The 7,500-nt window shown below is 35.5% G+C and overlaps 2 protein-coding genes across 4 annotated transcripts in view; one reads left to right on the top strand and one right to left on the bottom strand.

The window, feature by feature from the left end:
* Positions 1 to 6,139, bottom strand: part of LOC122247407 (uncharacterized) — a 155,703-nt gene extending 149,564 nt beyond the window's left edge. Inside the window, exons 1-11 of the mRNA XM_043006667.2 lie at positions 6,026 to 6,139; positions 5,230 to 5,265; positions 4,566 to 4,656; positions 3,415 to 3,572; positions 2,945 to 3,021; positions 2,516 to 2,599; positions 2,132 to 2,269; positions 1,496 to 1,629; positions 810 to 908; positions 417 to 529; positions 1 to 35 (exon numbers count right to left, since the gene is read on the bottom strand). The exon at positions 1 to 35 is cut by the window's left edge and continues 52 nt beyond it. Of these exons, the coding sequence (XP_042862601.2) occupies positions 1 to 35; positions 417 to 529; positions 810 to 908; positions 1,496 to 1,629; positions 2,132 to 2,269; positions 2,516 to 2,599; positions 2,945 to 3,021; positions 3,415 to 3,572; positions 4,566 to 4,656; positions 5,230 to 5,246 (946 nt within the window). The 5' untranslated portion in view covers positions 5,247 to 5,265; positions 6,026 to 6,139. The remainder of the gene's footprint in view (positions 36 to 416; positions 530 to 809; positions 909 to 1,495; positions 1,630 to 2,131; positions 2,270 to 2,515; positions 2,600 to 2,944; positions 3,022 to 3,414; positions 3,573 to 4,565; positions 4,657 to 5,229; positions 5,266 to 6,025) is intronic.
* A 639-nt stretch (positions 6,140 to 6,778) lies between these two features.
* LOC122247672 (uncharacterized) overlaps positions 6,779 to 7,500 on the top strand; it is a 38,841-nt gene continuing 38,119 nt past the window's right edge. For 2 of the 3 annotated variants that reach the window (XM_086537233.1, XM_086537244.1), the window contains exon 1: positions 6,779 to 6,937. The gene's annotated coding sequence lies outside the window, so the exon portion shown is untranslated. The remainder of the gene's footprint in view (positions 6,938 to 7,500) is intronic. The other variant, XM_086537240.1, reaches the window with a different exon arrangement.

Below are 7,500 nucleotides of genomic sequence, written 5' to 3' on the forward strand. Positions count from 1 at the left end.
CTGCATTGGGAATCGTCGCCGAAACCGCAACAAACCTTAGATTTGAAAATACGTTAATGGGATGAGAGAAATAATGGCCACACTGTGTTAGTCTGCTAGTGGGCATTAGATATGTCACTATGAAATAACACCATAGACTATTCGCACTTTCAAAGTCTTTATTCTGACACGGTGAAGAATTATACAGTGATGGCCAAAGTAACAACCTTTTTATTTCTATTTTTCGCCATAACGCTTGATCTGCACACGAAAAAGCCCGAATCATATAGTTATGAAAACCCGAGAATGGGTGTATGAGGTATAGTGAGCATACAGAGTGGAGACCAGTAAATAATGAAGAATAAGAGCCACGGGTACTATAGAATAGTAAAGTTTAGTGAAAATTAGTGTTTGGTAATAATGGGAACTGAGATTACCTGAGAGGTGGTTTATGGGGCGATGTGGAAGGTCTTGTCGTGCGGATGGTCTTCATCCGTGACACAACCGCCTCCATGGTAGGACCTCGGGTTCTGTCGCCCAACACGTGTACCTGGGGAAGGCAAGGGTTGTTTTCAGAAAAGATGTCATAATTAACGTTGTTGTTAACATTAGCATAATCAACAACCTGATATTTACACACACACATGTGTACAAGCATACATGATATATATATATATATATATATATATATATATATATATATATATATATATATATATATATATATATATATATTAATCGTAATCTCATTATCATCATTTCCAATCACTACTACATAATCATCTTTCTCTGTCCCTTTTCCACACATTCACAGTAAGAGAGTGACTTGCCTCGTCTATCAGCAAGAGCGAAACAGCTTCCATGAGAGCGACGTGATTCCTCCAGCGGCGAGTGAGGGAATCCCATTTCTCGGGGGTTGTAAGGATTACCTGAAAGCGAATGTGACAGGGATTTGGAGGCAAAGGATTCAAATTCAAACATTTTATTCCATAAATTACAATGGTTATTCTTATATGAATACATACATATTTACACTTGATGAGTAAAAAGGTGTTCTTTCAATTTTGTCTTAAAATTACAAAAGTTGTTAATGTTTTTAATATTATCTGGTAACAAGTTCCACATTTTCGGTCCACGAATTTGTACCTGTCTTGCCCCTGTTTCTGTATTTGATCTTTTTACATATAGGGAATTTACCTGGCGTGTTTGAATGCCAGCTGTGTTCCCTACAGTTTGCAGGGGGAATAACCATGGTGGATAGAATCCATGTATCAATTTGAAGGTAAAGAGACAGGTATCATAAATGCACTTAGGATGAATTTTTAACCATTTTAATTTTTGAGAAAAGGGGACAACGAGTGACGAAAGAAAAATCTATAAAATGTTAAATGGAATTATGAAAGGGAGCCCTATGCTTTTACTGAAGGAATAAATTTCAACCTGTAAAGCCTGTTTATTATGTAAAAAATGAGATCATAACACAATTTACAATCACTTTTTGTAATTCTATATCTACCTGTGACTTCCCGATAACAGCAATATCATCATGATCTGTGTCGCCAGTGATCTCTGCACAAATAATCCCAAGTTCACCAAGACGCGTTCGCCAGTCTATGTATCTCTCTGCCACCAGTGCCTTCATGGGTGCCACTGTAAAAAAGGTTAATGGTATGTTTTAACTGGTTTCTGCGGTGCTGACATAATGGTAGGGAATATCAAGGGACTGTAGGAAGAGGTAGTATTTCTAAGTTTTTAAGAGCAGGTGTATGCAAAATGGATTTATGTCACATAATTCTTACAGTATGTGCAATGATTCCAAAATTTCAAACTATCAAATAATTAGGCTTTTATCAGCGTTGATATCATGAAGAAAAAATGTTCATACTCTTAATTCGTTAAGAAGACATGCATATGAATTGGAAATTCGATATATACTAATCTCAACTTGCCATGAAGCTGAAATTCTAACCTGGTGTCAGTGTACTGGAAAGTAATGCCCTGAAAATCATTTTATCATTTCATAAGTGCAGCGACCCGTTCTTCAAAAGCGACGTATATGATTAAACTAATCCCAACTCACCATTTGGTGAAATCAAGTCACAAATAGCAAAGCCCAACCCATCGCACTTTAAGAAAATCAGAGTACACTCACAATACACGATTCTAGGAGGCACATGAACATCCTGTGTGTCGTCATCTGTTGCCTTGGCCATCATGAGACGAACAAGAGCTAACTCCATCACCACGGTTTTCCCAGAGCCAGTTGGAGCAGACACAACCAACGAGCGATCTGAAGGAAGCAGTTGTGATCTTACCTTGCTTTTGTCTATGTCATTGGTGGATTCAGATTTTTTAATTATTTCGATTACTTTTATGTAAAATCTGGAATTATTGGGTTACTCAAAAGGCGGAGAATCAGGAAATTAAATAGTTCGTTCATAAACTGGAAATAATACATTATGTAAAATCAGTTAGAACATGGTAATACATTCAAAATGGAATTTTGTATCCTAATACTAATAAGATAAACATTTACCCGTGTAAAAGACATCGTCGAAGACCGTTGACTGAACGATATTGAAGTATGGGAACTGAGAAAACAAACTTCGATACTGCTCCGCTGGAATTAGCTCAGGAAAAACACACTGAACGAATGATAGCAGTGAGAATATGATAAACGAAAACAAAATCAGTCCATTAGTTGTGTGGAAGCTTACTATTAACGTATTTATTCATTGTAGAATGAAGGAAACTAATAATTATCTTACGGTCGTACATATTCACACGAATTGTATGTCTCAACAAAATATAAATATATCTATCATTTGCTGCTTACTATCCATCTGCTAAATACTTCCCCTATAGATTATTCACTCCCTTCACCATTCATTTTCCACATTGTTTTTATTTTCTCAATGCCCTTTACTGTTATATACTTATCTATAAATTCATACTAAAAGGATACGTATTAGTGAGACAGGTCGAAGGAAACCTTGAGAGTCTGTTGTTCCTAAACCTGGCGAGGGACTGTTTACAGGGTAACTGGAAAGATTAGAGAGATTAATGATATAATCGAAAATTATATATGTTTTTACGGATAAGAAATAGCTTAGTGAGATGTATACGAGAAGCCTTCTTGATACTCTGGTTATAAAAGTTACATTAGTAAAATGTATTAGTCACCATATGACATCGCACATAAAGGCCTTCTGAGCATTATCTAAATAAAGCAGAATTTGCACATTTACAGAGTAAAACAATGTAATAATAATATAACATCTGGTAACTGTATTATGGGCAATTATTCTTGATCAATAAGAAAATTAATAATCGTGGAAAAGATAATGATGGACACATCCAGTAAATTAATGATAGATAAAGTATTAAATAAGAGAATAGATTAATATAAAAAGATGAACGTCATATTTTCCTTACCTCTGTGACTGGTCGCAGGACAAATTCTCGTCTTGCAGCTGGTTCTCTTGACCTTGTCCTTGGTCAAAATGACTCTCCCATGACCTTGCCTGTCCGCTTGTGCTTGTAGTCACAATCTGGCCGTTATGGCACCAACTTAATATACCGTCTGTCCACATCTAGGGGGTAATGTGCTTTTGTTAGGAAAATTATAGTTATTATCAGTATCAAAGTTTACATTATTGTTATCATCAAATGATAGCCGTTGCTATCATTTGTTGTCATCACTGTTATTATCTTCATCATCATTATCATTATCATTATTAGATATCATTTTTATTACTAGCATGATGTTATTGATTTCGTGGTTACTCCTACTTGTGAAGGCATTATAACCGTAATTGGTGTGAATGATCTCATCATTATCATATATTTTTCTTTGTCTGTTTTATCATTACCATCTCTAATATGCGAAGTCGAGCGCATCGGCATGAAAATAAAGTAATACGAGAGAGAGAGAGAGAGAGAGAGAGAGAGAGAGAGAGAGAGAGAGAGAGAGAGAGAGAGAGAGAGAGAGAGAGAGAGAGAGAGAGAGAGAGAGAGAGAGAGAGAGAGAGAGAGAGAAAAGAGGAGAGAGAGAGGGAAAGAGAGAGAGAGAGAGAGAGAGAAAGAACGAGAGAGAGAGGGAAAGAGAGAGAGAGAGGGGGGAGAAAGAGAGAGAGGGGGGGGGAGCGAGAGAGAGGGAGTGGGAAAAAGAAAGAGAAATAAAAAATGAGATTGAGGGGGGAGGGAGAAGAGAGGAGAGAGAGAGAGAGAGAGAGAGAGAGAGAGAGAGAGAGAGAGAGAGAGAGAGAGAGAGAGAGAGAGAGAGAGAGAGAGAGAGAGAGTGAGATGGGGGCGAGAGACAGACAGAGAGAGATGGGGAACAGGAGACAGACAGAGAGAGATGGGGGACGACAGACAGACAGAGAGTGAGTGAGTGAGTGAGAGAGAGAGAGAGAGAGAGAGAGGAGAGAGAGAGAGGAGAGAGAGAGAGACTGAGAGAGAGAGAAAGAGAGAGAGAGAGACTGAGAGAGAGAGAAAGGAAGAAAGAGACAGGGAGAGGGGGGCGGGGAAGAGAGAAATTGAGGGGGGGGGGGAGAGAAAAGGAGACAGAAAGAGAGAGAGCTCACCTGCGAGGGCACCTGGCTAGGCATCTGCGAGAGGGAAGGCACCTGGTCGGCGTCTGGTGGAGGTGCCACCTCGTACGGCAACCGAGGCTGGCTGGAGACACAGCAAGGGAGTTTAGGTTAGCTCCTCGTTAAAGATTTTTGTTATTATTGTTGTTGGATTTGTTTGACATGATTGTTAGAGTTGACTATTTTAGTTCAGGTTAGGTTCTTGTTGGGGATTTTGTCGTTATTATTGTTGCCTTTGGTATGACTGTTAGAATTGTCGCTGTTGTTGTTGCCATAACATCCTTATCTATTGTAATATTGTTGATATTGAAGTTATTATTGTCATCATTGTTGTTTTGTTTTCGTTATTATCATTACTGATGCTGTTATTATTTGCCCTCATCATCAGTGACATTATTGTTATTATCATCAGTGTTATCAATACCTGTTCATTAACCCAACTCTTTTTATGCCATGTAATCGTTTTATTATCATGGTTATTATAGTACCATTGATGCTTTTATTACTATTATTTTTCATAGATATAATTCTGTTACTTAATAATTTACCATTATTATTGTTAAAGCAATATAATTGAAATCCTAACTGTTCTTAGGAAACTTATCGGCATTCACATAATTTTCACGATTTTTATCATTACCATTATGACTTATCTTACCTGCCTGATGACGCCATTGATAATACAAATCGAAATCTGGAAAGTGAAAAAAATAAAAAAATGAATATGATTTAATATAGGGACTCTCATGGTCTGAAAATAAGGTTAGATACTAATGCTGATGATACTGATACTGCTATTCAATAGTAAATATATGGTACGTACATGATGAATGAGAATAATTGATAAAGATTATAAAAAAATTGATGAAAAATCAATGACAACAACAATGGCAGTAGATAGTGATGAAAATCATTATGATTAGGTTGTTTGATGCGTGAAACTATGTATTTATTGGCAATATTTCAAAGATGATGAAGACATTTCACATATGGAAAAAGGAACAGCATAATCTCTCTGTCTATCGATATCTATCCATTCATCTATGTTAGCTAGCTACACACACACACATCTATATTTATCCATCTATCTATAAATATAATATATATACATACACATATATGTATGTATATACATACATACATACATACATACATATATATATATATATGTATATATAAATATATATTCACATAAAAACATATATATACATAGATCATTTAAGCTTTAACCTAAGATCATAATTCAGTCCATGGAGTAAAGAGATAAAAAACGCAGTTGAATATTCAGATGACAAGTAATATCTATGAAAACAAGTCGTTTTCCCATAACAGAGAATGGTTTGCTCAGGTTAATTTGTACAATGATGTAGAAATGAAATTAAATACATAAAGAATTTATGTTATCTCTTGTTTTCCCTCCATCAAAATCATCTAATTCTATATACCAGGCCTACCTTATTGCGTTGAAAATGGACCGAAAACATCAGAGAAAATAAGAAAAGCTGAATAAACTAAGCGGGAAATGGACACATGATGATGTGTGACTTCGACGAGACGCTAAAATTGGCGCTAAAATTAAGAAGGGATGACATGTGTAAGAGGAATTCTGTGCCATAAGTGAAACTGTTTATTGAATGATGAATCGTATGTTTATTTGATTATCAATTGGGAGCATTTACTTATTTGTTCATGTCGGGGCTTTTTTATCATCATATCACACACACACACACATATATATATTAAATTATTCAATTATTTATGAATTCATTCATATATTTCTATTACATCGCTGAAGATTCGATTTTTTTTTCTTTATTATCTAAAGAGTGGCAAAAACCTATATGATTTTTTTCCTTCAGAAATATATTGCATGTGTAATGACAGAGCGTCTTTATCCTATGCATCCCTGGACTGGCAGATCGTACAAAATTTAAAATCATATTACGCATTCTCTCTCCACTTGCCTGGCAATGTCAAGGAGAGATAACGAAAGAAGAAAATAAATAAAAGTTAAACATTAAATGGCAACGTAAATAAAAAGTAAAAAATGTAATCAAAAGGCTAATCGAAAGGATAGTAGGCTCGTCGTCTTCACCCAGAACCACAGTTACTTTGATTAGCTAGCAAAGAAAATGTGATGACAATTATTATGTGTAATACGTAAAGGATAAAGAAGAGAACATATTTTAAATACCGAATAGAATCATCTAAAACAGCAAACAAAAATAAAAGTACGCTCATATCTCCTCTCCCGCCCAAGAGCAACCGCCGATGAAAATCTCTTCGTAGTATTAGGAAATTGGGTGATTTATATGCTTCTTCTTCAGTTTTTTCGTTTTCTTTTGGTGTAGGTTAAACTACACAAGGTATGTGAATTGTAGATACTACGAGTTGTTTTCTGTAGGATAGGGAAGTAGAAATGTAAGTAATGTTAGCATTGGGATAGCTTTTGGGGTGGAAATATAAACTTATATTTCTGTTTTATTTTTATAAATTTGTAATATGCACTATGCATTATGACATAATACAACTTATGCATTTTCCTCTGTTAGAGAATGAGCTTTTCGTTCTAACTTATAAATAAAATATAAGATATATATGATTAGGTGAAATAATCACTTTTTGTCTTATGATAAATTTTTAAAACCTATTAGATGTAAATTTTAGATGAAATTAATTATTAATAGATTCACTAGTACCAACAACACTGGCATTGGAAGGCTGTTTATGATGTTTATTAGTTACTCCTAGCTAGTTTTAGTCAATGTTGGCCAACTAGCCTATTGCAACAGTATTGGTCCTTATAGCTGGGAAGGGCAAGAAAGGTGTCAAATATACCAGGGAAGTTGTGGGCTAAACATAGAACAAAAGTATTGGTACTGATAGCTGGAAAGGGCAAGAAAGGTGTGATATACACCAGGGAAGTTGT

This window comes from Penaeus japonicus, unplaced genomic scaffold (genome assembly GCF_977035675.1).
Source record: "Penaeus japonicus unplaced genomic scaffold, GWHDUDI00000001_assembly GWHDUDI00000001, whole genome shotgun sequence".
In the NCBI taxonomy this organism is placed as follows: domain Eukaryota; kingdom Metazoa; phylum Arthropoda; class Malacostraca; order Decapoda; family Penaeidae; genus Penaeus; species Penaeus japonicus.